This window comes from Zalophus californianus, chromosome 2 (assembly GCF_009762305.2).
Source record: "Zalophus californianus isolate mZalCal1 chromosome 2, mZalCal1.pri.v2, whole genome shotgun sequence".
NCBI lineage: Eukaryota > Metazoa > Chordata > Mammalia > Carnivora > Otariidae > Zalophus > Zalophus californianus.
The window spans coordinates 88,193,141-88,209,983 of record NC_045596.1 but is presented as its reverse complement, the minus strand read 5'-3'; the positions used below and the strand labels follow the sequence as shown (position 1 = coordinate 88,209,983).

At 39.7% G+C, this 16,843-nt stretch overlaps 1 protein-coding gene across 3 annotated transcripts; it reads right to left on the bottom strand.

Annotated features, from left to right (window-relative positions):
* Positions 1–7,899: 7,899 nt before the first annotated feature.
* Positions 7,900–9,057, bottom strand: LOC113924818 (mitochondrial fission factor-like). 3 transcript variants are annotated; one of them, XM_027599079.2, is made up of 2 exons: positions 8,444–8,962; positions 7,900–8,284 (listed from the first exon to the last, which is right to left on the bottom strand). In XM_027599079.2, the coding sequence occupies exons 1-2, from the start codon at positions 8,881–8,883 to the stop codon at positions 7,975–7,977; spliced, it is 750 nt and encodes a 249-aa protein (XP_027454880.1). In that variant the 5' UTR covers positions 8,884–8,962; the 3' UTR covers positions 7,900–7,974. The 3 variants fall into 3 exon arrangements, with proteins under 3 accessions (XP_027454880.1, XP_027454879.1, XP_027454882.1); XM_027599078.2 differs by having other exon boundaries at positions 7,900–8,252; positions 8,286–8,961; XM_027599081.1 differs by having other exon boundaries at positions 7,900–9,057.
* Positions 9,058–16,843: the final 7,786 nt, after the last annotated feature.

The following is a 16,843-nucleotide window of genomic DNA, read 5'->3' as shown; positions in this document are numbered from 1 at the left end:
CTACAGTGTGTTTTATGCATGGTATATTATAGTTTTTCATATAGGTATCCAGTTCTTTCAGCATCAATTTTTTTAAAAAAGTTTAACCTTTGAGTTTGAAATGTGAGATTTGTTATATACCTAATTCTTGTATATACTTGGATTCTTTTTATGGTTTACATTCTGAACACAGAATTTTATTTTATTTCTACAGTGCCTCTGGTGTATATTTGACATCTCACTAGCCATCTTACTGATTTGCTAGTTAGTTCTGATTTTTCAGCTGATTCTTGTCTTTGATAGGCAAGTTTATTTATAAATTATTTGTAGTTTTCACTTCAAATATTTATAACTTTATTTTTTTTGGTTTTATTCATTGGTAATATAGTTAATATGGACTTAAATGTTAGTGTTGTCATGAACATCTTTGCTTTTTTCTGTCTTTATTGAGGTGTTTGTTGTAGGATATTGATGAATATTCTTTGTAAAGTTGAGAGTCATTTCCTTTTGTGGTAATTGTGAATTACATAAACAAATTTTTCAGTGAATGTTCCCTGTTTTCTTGGGTTAAAGCTTTTTCAGGATGTATTATTCTTTTAAATTGGTTAGTATTATATTATTTCCATCGAAGTTTATAAATGAGATTTGACTTAATTTTCATTTTGGTGCTGGTTTTTTCATTTTGGTGCTGGTTTTGTTGAATTTATTATAGACAAAATGAGTTTGAACACTGGTCTGTGGAAGGTAAGTGAAGTGTGTATTGGGCAACAATGTGTGTGTGTACATCTGTCTTTCTAAGGGCAGTGAATGTATGAAAGAAAGTATAGTTTTCTTAGAGAATGAGGTTGGGGAGAAAGTTTGGAACTTGTATTCTAGAGGCCCGTGAACACATTTTTAAGAAGTTTTTTCTTTGTTCTGTAGGGAAGCTATTAGAGTTAAAGTATAATAGAGGCATAATTTGATTTGTGCTTTGAAAATTGGAGATGAAAAAAATGTTGCTTCAAGCAAAGACATTGAAGATGAAAAATACAAAATAAGAAAAATTGGATTTAGAGTCATTGGATATCATGAAATTTAAGAGCTCAGTATAAGGAGAGTGTCATGGGCATGAGAATGAATGAAACAGCTTTTAGGTCATTAGGGGATTTTGCAAAGAAGCTTCACAAAACTTGTCTAATAGCATTGCAAAAACAATAGTCAGACTGTTCAAGAAAAGAAGTGCCTTCCAGGCAGATGTTGATGAAAATTTGGTGATAAAGAAAATTGTTTATTAGCAAGGTTGTGGTTAATGACACATTGATAACATGCAGTTAAAGGTGGGGTAATGTGACTTAAATGTAATTTGTCAGTCAAATTTTATCACACAACAAGAAAGTAGATTTTTCATTCTATACAGATGATTGATGCATTTATGACTTATCACTACAGAGTGAGCTCAAGAATATAAGTCTATGGTCATCAGTTAAAGAGAAATAGTCCCTTAGTTCTCTCAGGTTTGTTGGTTTGTTGGATTGTTCTATACAGCTGCTTTCCTTAAAAACATGTTCTTCATGAAATGTAACACAGGTATAGAAAAGTACAGAAAACATAAATGCATAACTCAGTTAATTATCACAAAGTGCAAACTGGTGTAACCATCCTTTTGGAGAAAGAATAGAATACTGTCAGAACCTTAGAAGTTCTCCCTCCACTCACTTATTAGCCTGTCTCTGCCCCAAAGGGGAACCACTATCCTAACTTCTTTAGGAATCATCTCTTTGATTTTCCTTATAGAGTGTCATCAATAATGCATCTCTAAACAAAAGAGTTAACTTTCACTTCTTTGAACTTTATGTAAATTGAATTATACATTATATATTATTTTATATCTGGCTTCTTTCACTAAACATTGTATTTTTAAGATTACTCCACATTGTTGAGTATAGTTGTAGGTTGTTCATTCCTATAGTGATCCATTTATGAATATATCACAATTTTTTGTTTATTCTATAGTTAATAGACATAGTGCTGCTGTGATTCTTGTATATGTCTCTTGGGTAACAGATGTGCATGCATTTCTGTTGGGTAGGAGTGAAATTAGGTCATGGAAAATGTATATATATTTTTTGTAGTTGATAATATGATTTTCCAAGGAGGCTAAACCATGCTCCTGAAGGCACCATAAAAATGTTCTTGTTGGGGTGCCTTGGTAGTTCAGTCAGTTGAGCATCTGACTCTTGATCTCGGCTCTGGTCTCAATCTCAGGGTTGTGAGTTCAAGCGCCACATTGCGCTCTGTGCTAGGCATGGAGCCTACTTAAAAAAAAAAAAAAATTTGTTCCCATTGTTGCACATGCTTACCAAAACATGGAATGTCTGTCATCTAAATTTTAGCCTGTGGACGTTGTGCATTGATAGTTCATGTCATTTCAGTTTTCGTTTTCCTTATTATAATGAAGATGTGTCCCTGTTTACATTTTTGCTGACTATTTGTATATCCTCTTTCCAAAAATCTGTTTAACTCTCTTGCTATAATTTTCTATTGGGTTGTCTGTCTGTCTTTTTCTGATTGATTTCAAAAAGATCCTTATATATATTATCTTAAGAGCCCTTTCACTATATATTAAAAATATATTTTCTCATCCTGTGGTTTGCCTTTTAACTCCTTAGGTTTGTATTTTAATAAACAAATATTCTTTATTTTAATGTTAGTATGGGCTCATTCGTCACTTTTTATCTTTATAATTAGTGCTTTTTAATTTAAAAATTTTTTTATTCATCTTTTCAATTTTTCCAGCTTTATTGACATAAAGCTGATATTATTACATTGTGTATGATAAGGTCTACAGTGTGTTGATTTGATACATTTTATATTGCAAAATGATTACCACAATAACTTTAGCTAATGTCTTCATCTCGTCACATAATTATCATTACTTTTTTGTGGTTCGAACATTTAAGATCTACTCTCAGTAACTTTCAACTATGTAACACAGCATTATTAACTATAATCACCATGCTGTCCATTAAATCCACAGAATTTGTTAAGTTATGTCTTTTTTTAAATTACCAATCTTTTCCTTTCTTGAGATCATGAAGTTATATTCTTATATTCTAAATGCTTTATTATTTTCCCCCCTTTTCTGAATCACTCTCCGTGGCTTTCACTCCCGCACTCTGGAACTGCACAGAAGTTTTTGACTCAGCTCTGTCTTCTGGGAAAATCAGGCAAAGACAGTGTGTTTTGTACTGAGCATACAGATGTATTTTTCTTTCTAGTTTTATTGTCTCTGTCTTTTAATTGATGCTTTAGGCCTTTTACACTTGAAGTGATTACTGATATATTTCGATTTAAATCTAGCAACACATTCTTTTTTTCTTTATTTTTTTGTTGCCTGTTTTATGTTCCTTTTGTTTTCTTATTGCCCTTATTGGATTACAGTTTATACTATTTTGGTTTGGAAGATATATATTCTTTTATCAAAAGTTTAGTGGTCATTTTAGAAGTCACAATATGTATCCTTGATTTATCAAAGTCTAATGTTAGTTGGTAATTTTACCCTTGTCTTAGATAAAGTAAAAATCATAGAACATTCTTTTGTCAGTCCACTGAAGTTTATGCTATTGTTACTATGTGTTTTATTTATCTCTATATTTTAACCTAAACAAGGCATTATTGTTTTAAATCATCAGTATTGCCTTAGCTTGTATTCTTTCAAAAGTAGTCCCAAGACAAGAACTTGGTAGCAAATTGTCTATACGGGAGGTGATCCCAGGAACTATGATGAGACATAAGAAAACAGAAAGAGAAATGTTAATGAAGGATGCATCAAAGAGTGCGTTAGTATGGTAGGCAACTATGCCTCAACACTGTTCTACCAAGAAACCATGTGGAACACATCTGACAGTGATGAGGGCCCTCGGCCATTTAACCACCAGTAGTCATCCTTTACTGATTGAGAGTTGCCCCTGGGGTGTTGACTCTCCCATACTTCCAGGTTGCAAGATGGTAGAGAAAACCCTTGGGCAGAGAAAAAAAAGAGAAATGGGCAGATGAGAAGGGAAGCTATTATCATGCTGGAAACTCTTTTCCATTGCTGCTGCTGGGAAAATGGATTGGAGACTCACCAGTGTCTCCCATAGAGCATCCATCATGTTACCTCGATACAATCATGCCCCGTGTTATTTTCCACTTTGTTATTAATGCTTCAGTGTGGTGAGTGGCCATAATTCCTTATAAACAAAACAAAGCAAATAAAGATAAAAAATCCCCACCAAAAATACCGGAGGGGAGGTGCGTTGGAGAATGGGTTTAAGTAGGTGATGGGGATGAGCACAGGGTGATTTATGAAAGTATTGAATCCCTAAATTCTACACCTGAAACTAATATAACACTAACTGGAATTAAAATAAAAACTTAAAAAAAGATCCCCACCAAAATGCTTTCAATGGGAGTATTAGTGGAATAAGCCACTGTCCCTACTCCTGAAGCTGGTCCCAAGATTATGGATCCATGCGTTGCCTCTATCCTTGGCACCATTGCCACTCTGATTATGGACCCATTGGGCTAGCACTAGGGTGGCTAAGGACAAAAGCTGGTTTACTTCCACTGGATAAGTTAGCTTGTTCTTCAGGGTCTTCAGTGTCTCCTCTGATATAGATGCTGTCTTGTGGGCATGAATATGAGGCAAAGATCTGCACAGTTTTCCTCCACTTCCATAGGTCTGTGTACATGCTTCTTCTTCAGACGTCCTTGTCTTTAATCCTCTACATGTCTACAGTGATCTGTTTTTCCCCCTCTCTTTTGTAAGGGTTATACTGGTTTTCTGAATGGGGACAGTTGTGGGAGCAACATTTCTGCATCTTTTGACTCTGAGGATAGCAGTAATATCTGAAATTCCAAACAGGATATGGCATAGCTTTTTTGATTTACTATATTGGCTATTGGGGACAGTATCAGAAGCTTCATTCGACCCTTCCCACTCTGATGGTGGTTACTCCACAAGTCAGAGAAATAACATAAGCGTTCTGACAGTTGCAAAATGTATCTGTTTTGAGTATGACCTCAGGAACTGGGGAAATACCAGGAGTGGATCCATATATTCTTTGAACCACTTATACCCAGTTTAATAGAAGTGTCATTATGGTATTTCATGTCCTCTACTATCAGTGTCAGCTCTGATTCTATATCCAATAATTTTCAAAAGATCTGGGTATCCCCTTTTCTCCAATGTAGTTACTCTGGAAAATGGCTGTTGATCCCTTTAGGGCATAATGTAATACCAGTATATTCTTGTTTTGGCACTGTCTCAAGGAGACCTGGCCTCCTTTCAGTTGACTGGCTCTGTTTCTGAGCATTGGTTCAGAAACACAGCTGTGCAAGGAATCATGATTTTCCAGTAAGATAGTTGACATTGGCCTTTGCTCACCAGCTCTTGATCTCTTATGTTTACATAGATTAAGGACTACTATCATTGGCTGCCCATCCATCTTACCTCCAGGAACAGGATGGTCTATTAGCCATTGCCATAAATTCCCCACGGTCAAGGATCCCTAATTGTTACTCTGGTCTTGCTGCCTATTACAGAATTATATCCATGTTACCTCTAATTATTGAGTGCTGAAACATGGTCTTTGCTATTCTGAGATCATATCATTCATATTGATATTAGAGAGTCCCATGGCAGTCACATGGTCCTATGGAACCACATTTTACTATCACTCTTGGCCCACAGAAAACAGCCTCTTTGAGTTTCTCAATGACTCCTCAGTGAAGGAAGTGTCTTGTCAGTCCCTCCTGAGAATACAATCAACTGGCAGATTCTCTGGTCTCATATAATTCATCTACTCTGATCTTTCTACTTCTTTGAAACTACTGGCCCTTTCTTCAGTATTCTTCTGGGGCAGTCTGGTGCAGCGGGTCTAAAGCTTTATTTGATAATGAATTAGATCAGCTTCTAAAAAAATTCTGGTGAATAAATGTAAGCCCTTCCAAATTGAAATGTTGTTGATAGTCATGTTCAGCTTTCTACATACATGATTTATTTCTGTCTTGTTGTAAAATAAAAGACAGTCTCATGCTTCCTGAAATAAGCTCAATAATTATTCAAAGAAATAAAAGACATCTTGGTATTTTTCCTTGTTTCCCTTTTTGTCTTATTATTCCTCAATTAAGTCAGGTGTTTCTTTTTATCCCCTCATTTGTATGCTTTTTTGTCCTTAAAGAAATATTTTCTTTTTTTTTTTTTAAGGATTTTATTTATTTATTTGTCAGAGAGAGAGGGAGTGAGAGAGAGAGAGAACACAAACAGGGGGAGTGGCAGGTAGAGGCAGAGGGAGAAGCAGGCTTCCCGCTGAGCAGGGAGCCCGCTGTGGGACTCGATTCCAGGACCCTGGGATCATGACCTGAGCCGAAGGCAGACGCTTAACTGACCGAGACACCCAGTTGTCCCAAGAAATATTTTCTTGAGATAAGATGCCTTTGAATGAAAATGCAATCAGCCTATATCCCCTACTCAATAAAGCAAGAGATTTCTAAACAGCCCCAGCAGATGACATGCCAGTGAAGGGGATGCAGGAACAGTGATAGCATGGATGCTCTTACTGCTTCAGGTCCTCTTACTCCTGACTGGTGCTTTTCTGCCCACCCTGGGCAGCATGATTGGGAGGGTGGGATGGGCTACAAGAGCATTTTAAGTGATATTTTAGATTTTAGAAAGCAACTCTACTTTCTCTTTTCTTTCTCTATCTCTTTTCTTTCCAATATATATATTTTTAAAGATTTTATTTATTTGTTTGACACAGAGAGACAGTGAGAGAGGGAACACAAGCAGGGGGAGTAGGAGAGGGAGAAGAAAACTCCCCGCCGAGCAGGGAGCCTCATGTGGGGCTCAATCCCAAGACCCCGGGATCATGGCCTGAGCCGAAGGCAGATGCTTAACCACTGAGCCACCCAGGCGCCCCTTCTTTCCAATATTGTGATATTAGTTTGCTTCTCTTCTGTAGCATGGAGATGTACGAGTCATATCTTCTGTTGTGGGGCTCCTACTGCTGCCCTTCTGGATTCACTACCACACTGGCATCAGGACTCTGATTCTTTCAGCTGGTTCCCAGCCAATGACTGAGCATAGCAGGGGTACTAAGGCAGGATCATTCTGGCAAGATGTGGAATTCTTCCAACGGGCAACTTGCATAGGACTATACCGGAGTCCAAGACTCTTCCAGCCCATTACTCCTTTCTTCTCTTTATCCTTTATTAGGGTTCAGTCCTGCACCACGGTTAAGAGGGCTCTCCTTGCCTTCTTCTGCTTCCTTCCCCAATATATTACCTGCATAATATATTAGTTATCTATTGCTGTGTAACAAATGATCCCCAAACTTAGCATCTTTCAACAACATGCACTTATTTTCTCACAGTTACTGTGGGACCGGAATATGGGCATGGCTTAGGCAGGTTTTTTGCTTCAAGGTCTCTCACATGGCCACAATCAGGTGCCAGCCAGGGCTTGGGTCTCTTCTGAAGTTTGACTACAGGAAGACCAGCAAGATTTAGCTTCTGTGGGCTGTTCTACTGAGGGCCTCTTCCTTGCTGACTGTTGGCTGGAGGCCTCCCTTAGTCCTCTGCTTCATGAGTCTTCCCATCATGATGGCTCATTTAATCAGAGAGAGAGGTGAGAGTCTTTTAGCAAGATGGAAGTCACAACATTTTGTAGCTTAATCACAGAAATTATATCCCATCACTTTTCCATAATCTATTGATTAAAAGCAAGTCACTTGGCCAGCCCACCTGAGGGTGACACAGGGTATGAACAGCAGGAGGTGCAGATCAATGGGAACCACCTGAGAGGCTTTTTGTTTTGTTTTAATCTTTTTTTTTCTTTCCAATTTTTATTTAAATTCTAGTTAGTTAACATATAGTGTAATATTGGTTTCAGGAGTAGGATTTTTTTTTTTTAAGTTTGCAAATTCTTTATATTTGCAGCTGTTGAGACAATATTTTTGAGAGCTGAGGTTACCTCTAGCGGCGAAACCAGAGCCAGCTATTAAGCAGCCAGAACGCTACAGTAATTGAATACATGACCATTTCTCTTTTAGCACGCTCTTTGTTCTCCTCTTCTAGAAGTTGTAGACGTCTATTTAGTTTGATTATCTGCCCTCTTAACGAAGCTGCATCTACAGCAGTCATGTCGTCTGAAGTTCCTTCAATTGTTGTATCTATATGTGACATGCCATGCCTGACGTTGTCATGATGAGGATTAGAAGTGGCGGCAGCAGACCCACCACGCAACACAGGTCTTTCACAACGTATTTCATTTTGTCTTCTCACACTGCGATTTTCATCCAGCACATCCAAGATCTGCTGGTAAGCCCTACGGGTGGAAGACTGGATAAGCGACAAAATGCCTCGAGCAGAGGAAAGATTAGCTCCATCTTCAGGTAACATTTGGGGAGGACAGACCCGAACCTGTTGTGGCGATGGTGTCACAATGGAGTCAGCTCTGACCAGCTGTCCGTTTTGGCGAACAGCATTTTCACTCATAGAGCGCTCTCTTTTTAGCCTGCCAACTGCACGGATTTCTTCATTTTGAGGGGTTGGAGGAGGTCTTTCTAAATCCAGAAAATCTAGTGGTCTTTCACTTAATGTAAGTACACGAGGTGGTGTTTTTAGTGCCAGAGGTTTAAAGGGAGTTGACTGAATAAGGTCAAGATCTGCTGGTCTTGAAAATGGAATGTCTTCATTATTTCCTGCTACAACAATCCTCTCTGGAACCTGCATAATGACACTAGCGTTTGGAACTCCTTCTTGGAATCCTTGTTCCAGGTCAGCATTTGGTGGTGCTACCTTTAATTTCTCCGGGACCCTCATCTGCTGACTAATACCTTCGGTGTATTCCATTTCATACTGAATTCGACTAATCTCCGCCATCTCAGCAGCAGTGGGAGAAGGAAATGCTGCCCCACTCACTCCCTGGGCCCGCTGGAGGGCCCCCGGCAAGGGCCGCCGCCCGCCGGCTCCCGGGGCGTTCGGCTGGGCGCTCCTAGAGGCGGTTGGCCGAGCGCACTGCGAAGCCGGGGCAAAGCACCGGCCGGAGCGGCCCAAAGCGGGCCGGGTGTCAGGAGTAGGATTTAATGATTCATCACTTACATATAATACCCAGTGTTCAACCCAACAAGTGCCCTCCTTCATACCATACACATCTAATACAACCTTGATGCATGCTTCTCAGGGGACCCATACTCCTCAGAAGACCCAAATTAACACATCTGTAAAAACAAAATTCTAAAGAACAGTTTTACTTACTAGATGTTTGATTCTAGCAAGGGGATAATCTCTCATTAGAAACGGATTGGATTTGTTGTTGTTATTTTAATGTGTCTGGGTAAAGGGGATTTAAAATAGGTTGTTTTGCATGACATATGATGTTCTGTCACATTTACTGGCATAATATTTTCTTCCTCAATGACTGCAACTTTTAGTAGATATTTCATTTCTAGCACTGGTAAGGAGGGATTACTTATGCATTATAAATTAATAGATTCTCATTACATAATTGGTTACAAATGCAGCAGAATTCAAACTGAGACCACTGTAGGCAGGAGTACTATTTCCTTGCTTTAGATAGGTCTATGAGCATTACACTTTTTTTCTTTTTGCAAATAAGATGATGTGTTTCACATCAATTGCTCAAACAAGTGCATCAGAGCAATTCCTGTTCTTGATAACAGACTTCAAGGCTGGTGCATGTGAATGTGGGGTGAAAAGACTGTATAAAGGTGAAAATATCCTAGGTACTTCATTTGTCCTAACAAAGTATAACGCTATGCAACTAGCAAGAAATTCGTTTGAATCTCCCCAATACCAGATTAATAGAGAATTATTATTATTATATTTTTGGAGAAGGTCCAGTGTAACAGGATGCAGGTAGAAATCACAGAAGTATTATTTTAGGTTTTATGAACAGGAAAACCACAACATATAGCACCAGAGTCATTTCTTTTCTCTTAATAAATATGTGAATAGTAGTTAGAGGCTAGGTTTCTGCTCCAGCACCCTGACCAATCAACTGTTCTTTCTATTATAATGCATCTATTTTGGATCTCAGATTGACCTGAGGGAACTTGGCAAGTTGGCCAGGTGTCAGGGAAAAGTGGTCAATGTATCGAAAGAGCAAAGGCTCTAGGGAAAGGTAAAGAGCTAAATCAGAAAATCTAGGTATAATTCCAGGGATATGGGGATTTTTTTTTTTTTTAGCTTTGTCTGAAATTAAGAAGGAATGAAAAACTGAAATTGGGAAAAGATAAATTCAGACTGACTATCCAACGCAAGACACAGGGTTGAGGATTATTAAAGGAAATAGTGAAAGTTCATTATATGGGACAATGAAAACCTAGACCAGCTGCAGAGTTCCAGAATGCACCCAAAGTAATCCTATCTGGGCTCCAGGGAGTAGCCTGACCTGGGTAGCAATTTCCAGCTTTAACTTAGGATCTCTGTTATTGCATTAGTTTTGTGGGTTGGCTCCAGGCATAAAATAGTTTTCAACGGTGACTATTATTTCCTGTAGTTGAATCCATATTTCCGTGGGCTGCCTTGCATTCAGGGCTGCTAAAATCTTCTACCTGCTTCATGGCTCTGGGGAATCTAATAGAAATTTTCACGCTGAAGTATGGACAGCTTGCAAAATAAGAAGCTTGCAATGGGATATGTGGTGTTCATGCCAAGGATATTCATCACTCATCGTTACCTGTGGGTTTAGACTGATCCAGGAATGTCCTTGTTCAGAAACTCTTCCATATGACCAAAAAACCTCAGATACGATACAGCCTTTTTGATGAAGTGAAAGATGTAGTGCTACAGTGATAGGGAAAGGGCTCATGAGTTTGAATGAAAGCTTTGGTTAGCAGTGTATATGAATGACAGAAGAGAGGTGGGATTACTTTGCTTTCATGAGGATTTACGCAGCCAGTTCATTATCATTATGCAAAAATTTCCCTTTGTTTTCTTGGAGTTTGAACTCAGGCCTCAATTCCTTAAAGGTCTATTTTGATCTACTCCATAGGTCAGCTGCAAAGACCAGGTTATAGGTGTGTGAGTTACTGTTGGCTTTAGCCCTCGAGGTGGCTCAGGGCTGCAGAAGCTTGTGGGACAGTCACCTTGGGCTAGAGCTGATTTGTCCATTTACCTCAGTGTTGCCATACAACAATCATTGTGTCAACTTACCATACCACCTATCTTTGAGTAATCCTTCTAGCTCCCTCTGATGGCCTGAAACATGCAAAGAGAGGTCAAGGGTCATATATGTTGTGCTTTCCTTCACTGACTCTTTCCCACAATCTGCTTTCTTCTACCAAAGACTTCCCCTTGCGTCTGCCCACGCATGACAACATGTATGTCCTCTTTTGAGTTCTGAACATTTCTAATCATAAGAAGTTTCTGATTTGACTTTATTTCAAAAGCTCTTCTTTAGCCAAAATGACTTACGTACTTATTTGTTTAGTGTGTAGTAGGAAAATAAAATGCCAGGCGGGAAATTTCCAGATCCAGCTAGACTTCTTTCCATTGAGTAAATCACCTAACCTCTCTGTATAAAAATGTTGATGATCTCTGATGTCCTTTCAAGCATGATGAATGTGTGGAAATGCTCAGTGTAGTCATGCTATACCATCTGGTTTTTAGTATTACTGTAAGTGATTCATTATATAACATGTAAACCTTGTAAATATTAAAATAAATATTTTTATTGAAAACAATATGAGTATCCATATATTCAACACTTGAGTAGATGTTTCATCTTAGGCACTGTGCTTGTGCTGGGTATACAAAAGTGACTAATTCATAGCTCGTGCCCCTAAGAAGTTCATCTTCCAGTGGTGACATACCATAAGTAGAAAGTTATGTTCCATATGGTGAGGCTGATGATAGAGATGATGTCTACACTCAAGGCAGGGTGGATGCAAGCTCCCAGAGATGCCTTCGGTTTGACAAAGGGGTGTGAGGAAGACACTGAAGGCTGCAGGCTGCTTACCCTCATCCTCAACTGGTTCTGCATGCACATCCTTCTGCCACTGTAGCTAAAGTTCTGCCTTTACCCCGTTGATTGTGATGGACCTAATCATACAACACCTTGGTGTCATCCTTCATCGTGTAGTTAGGAAAGATTCCCTTCTACCTATGAAAGGTAGATTTGGGTTTCAATTTTAGGCATGAAAGTGCACACTGACAAAACACTGATATATGAAGGTCATGGGTCATTGATTGCCTGTGTTTGCATCTGTCATTGGACTTGGAGGATGCTGATAAAGTTATTTTTAACTTTTCAGGAATTTAAGGCAAGGGGTGCCTGGGTGGCTCAGTCGTTAAGCGTCTGCCTTTGGCTCGGGTCATGGTCCCGGGGTCCTGGGATCGAGTCCTGCATCAGGCTCCCTGCTCCGCGGGAAGCCTGCTTCTCTGTCTCCCACTCCCCCTGCTTGTGTTCCCTCTCTCACTCTGTCTCTCTCTGTCAAATAAATAAATAAATAAATAAAATATTTTAAAAAAATAATAATTTAAGGCAAATGTAGTGATTCAGGGGAGAATGACTGCTACCTGTAATTAATGCTGTAGAAATAGGAAAACCTTCAAATTTTGGAAGAAAAGAGAAAGTTTTTTTTTTTTAAGAATTTTTATACAGGAAGGTTCTTTGAATAAAAAAAAAATTTGAATCAGTGCATATCTTTTTAAAATGCAGCTTTGCTGAGTGCCTGGGTGGCTGTCAGTTAAGTGTCTGACTCTTGATTTTGGTTCAGGTCACGATCTCAGGATTGTGAGATCAATCCCCCCATCCCCCGCTGCCATGTCGGGCTCTGTGCTGGGTGTGGAGCCTACTTAAGATTCTTTCTCTTCCTTTCTCCCTCTGCCTCTCCCCTTCCCCTCTCTCCCTCTCTAAAAAAAAAAAAAAAAAAAAGTAAATAAAATACACCTTTGTTATTTCCAAGTAATTATAGTATCCACTACTGCCAGGAAATAGCACTACTAGCTAATAAGAGTAATAATGGCTCTTAAGCCATACTGTTCCTGGGGCTGGACTCTGACATTTCCCACTTCCTATTTGAGCTTGGTCAGTTGGTTTAAGCTGTTAACCTTTCTCCCTCAGTTTTTCATCTGTGAAAATGCAGGTTTGTAATAGGACACATCTAACAGAGGATTCAATGAAACCTATATGCAAGGCACTTTACCAACAAGTGCTTAGCTTTGGAAAGCATTCACATTATCCTTGACGTTCACCTTTGGGGAGTCCTTTCCTCAATGTACTTTCGCATCTAGCATCTCATTTAATCTAATTTCAGCACAAATGTTGTTAGGTGGCTTTTGCTAATGAAGGCCCAGACTGGTGAAATTGTTGATCCAAAGAGATGTAGCCGATTAAGTGCAAATTCCGTATTCCTCCTCTTACTCCCAAGAAGCTCAAAATAAAAGGAGGAAAAATGATGGCTTGCGGATTCTTCTAGGCCTGACCGATGTTTTGCTTTTTTTGTCAAGTCTTAGTCTGGAGAGATGTTTTCCGTCATTTTTCAGAGCTGCCATTTGCCATTGGCTTTACTCCTAGCCGACTCTCACGCTGGCTGGGTTGTGAGCTCCGTGAGGTCAGCACGTGGGCAGGTTCTATAACGTCTCTGTCCTTTCCATTGCTCAGCCACGGTTCAGCCCCAGTTGCTCTGGGACTCCCAGCGCCTGTGATCTTAAGCACAGGCGGGTCTGTGATTGGTAAATAACAGAATAATGTCAGATTAAAGTGAAAGGTGTGTTGCAATTGTCCTACGCAAGAGGAGCCGGAACAAAGGAAGCAGGATTATGACTTTCAGCAGGAAAGGAAATTCTCCAACTCGGCTTCTGCACAGACAGGAGCCCTTTCGGCTCCATTCCATGAAAATTTAACACGAGCACTCGTGTGATGGGCTCGCTCCTCAGAGAGGAGCCCCCCTCGTGCCTCAGGACTCTGAGCTCCAAGCAGACACCCTCCCTCCTGTTTTCTGAGGCCCCCTGTACCTATGTCCCCACCCCGTTTCTGGGCACTTTGGGCGTCCCCTGTGGCAGCCTGCAGCCTTGCTGAGATCATGATATTTATGCTTTTGTTTATTTATTTACTTTGCCAATTACCTTACAGGGTCACAACGATTGTTTTTGTTACTCCTCCATTCACAGACTTGCACAGAATTTGAATGATGATGGTCGCAACTCTGTGTTCCCCATAAGCCTCTTATTTTTAGGGAGCATTTTGCAGTATGCAAGGCTTGTCAGGAATGCGTACAAGTGCTACAGAAGCAAAGCCTGTAAAATCACTCTCAATTTTCAATACAATCCCATCTCCCTTACCTGCCACTGTTGGGGCCAGGTAGATTTTGAAATTTATATGTATATTTCTGGGTTTTAGAAGGCAGTAGGTATGTGGACCATCTATCATCTCTATGTCATGTATGGTCAGCATGGTGTGATCAAACACACTGTACTAAGTGGGATACGTGAAAATCGCAAATAGTTTCATGTGCGTTTAGTGACATTTTGAGTTACAAGATGCACTTTTGGTTTTCAGAGCTTTTTGGACTTTGGAATGGATTGCCTAAGCATCTCTCAGGGCCACTTCCTCTCTGCTGCTCTGATTCCGGGGTCGCATGGTGCCCTGTGAAGGCTGGCCTCTCAGAGAGGCAGCCTCTTGGGAAGCAGGGACTGAGCTGCTAACCTCCTGCTTTCCACCAAGTGTGTTTGGGTAATTCAGCCACACTTTTCCATCACAGGTTTCTCTGTGTCTGGGAAAGGGAAAATGAGGTTACCAATTTCACTTTTTTCCCCCATCTTTTATTGGCTCATTTTCTCCACTCTGCGCGTGCCCAGTAGAGACTTCTCTTAGCTCATGCTGTCTTCCCGTGCTTTCCTATGACTTCTAGGAAAATCTCTAAGATTGGAGCCTATTTGTGCTCTACAGGATATAAGCTGTTTGAATAAAACAAATGAATTTAAGACTTAAAACTGACATCTGTCTTTGTCTGTTTGGGCTGCTATAACAAAGTACCATAGACAGGGTAGCTTGTAAACAACATTTCTCACAGTTCTGAAGGCTAGAAGTCCAAGATCAAGGTGCTGGCAGATTTGGTGTCTGGTGAGCGTCTGCTCCCTCAAAGGTGGCCACCTTCTCACTGTAATATGGGTAGAAGAGGCTAGAGAACCCGTGGGGGTCCTTTTTTTAAGGGTACTAATTCCATTCATGAGGGCCCTGTGCTCATGACTTAATCACCTCCCAAAGGCCCCAACTCAAAACAACATCACTTTGAGGGTTAGGATCTCAACATAAGAACTTTTTTTCAAAGGAGCAGGCACATTCAGTCTATAACAACTTCTTTCCTTGAAGCTGGGTTCCACTTTCCCCAAGAATGAGAAATTGTCAAGAAAGAAAATAGTTTAATATTAAAAAATATTTTGCTCATTTCATCAGCATGATAGTGTTTAAGAAATGAATCACATGACTCTTTTATATATACATATATGTGTGTGTTTTGTGTATGTATACACATGCAAACATATTTATATCTTGACATAGAACATTTCTAGATTATATAAAAGTTTGTGGCAGAGTGGAGCCTTATATCATCATCTTTTAGCCTAAGAGACTTTTTACATATTAGCCATTTAAAAACTTTTACAGGTATCCCAGTTGTAGGAGTACTCTCGTGGCAAGAGTAGTGACTTGCAAGTATTGTATTTAATAGTGAGATGGTGTTTTCTACCTATAATTGCCTGGGCCTTGTATTCCCTTTAATCTATTTAATGAATTCTAGAGGTAATGTATTTTTGAAGTGGAGGGATTAGCTGAACTATCTCATGTTTACTCAGTACTTCAAAAATCAGTACTAGTCACACGCACACTCACACACACACTCACATATTGACAAACTAAAAGTGAGCCTCTCAGACACTCTTGGGAGGGTTGGTTGTTGGGTAGTTGATCTTAGAGATGAAACATTGATTGGGCTTTTGGAGATAGAGATAGGAAGGTACTGAGGGGGCTGTAATACTGAAATAGTAAAGTTCAAGTAACAGAGAACTTTCAGGAACAAATCCCCTCAGTCAATGTGAACTGTTTGTGTAAGGAGGAAGCCATGTCTACTCATCATTCACATGATTGCCTCAGTACATATTATCTGTGAATGGTCTGCTGAACTCACTGCCAACATTTTCAAGATAAAATATGTGGCCTGCTGACCACAGGGAGAAGAACTATTTCCCTAGGTTTTCTCCTCTAGCCATAATAATATTACAGGGATCAGATATTTTGAGCCCTGCTTCCTGTTAATATGAAGGGAGGATATGATGAGTCCTGACAAAACCACGTGTTTTAAATATGGTATGTTGGAACCTTGAAATAGGGACATCCTAGTGCTATTTCATTTTTTGTTTTTTTTTTGTCTTTTGCTATTTCATTTTTTGTAGAATGAACAGCAAGAAACTGAAAAAGGAGGATACTTAAATTTATTCATTTGCCACTGTGCTGGAGGGGTTTTATCTTCTTGTTTCAAAACATAGTGGGAACTCTTTGTTGGACTCTTTGCTTCAAAGCAAACCAGGATAAAGTAGGTTCATCTCATCCTATTTGAAAAGGATTATTTAGGGGTGCCTGGGTGGCTCAGATGGTTGAGTGTCTGCCTTCAGCTCAGGTCATGGTCTCAGGGTCCTGGGATCGAGTCCCATGTCGGGCTCTTTGCTTGGCGGGGGCCCTGCTTCTCCCTCTGCCTGCCACTCCTCCTGCTTGTACTCTCCCTCTCTCTCTCTCTGGCAAATAAATAAATAAAATCTTTAAAAAAAAAAAGGATTATTTAGTGAGGCTCCATTAGAATCTCATCACCAATCACATTCA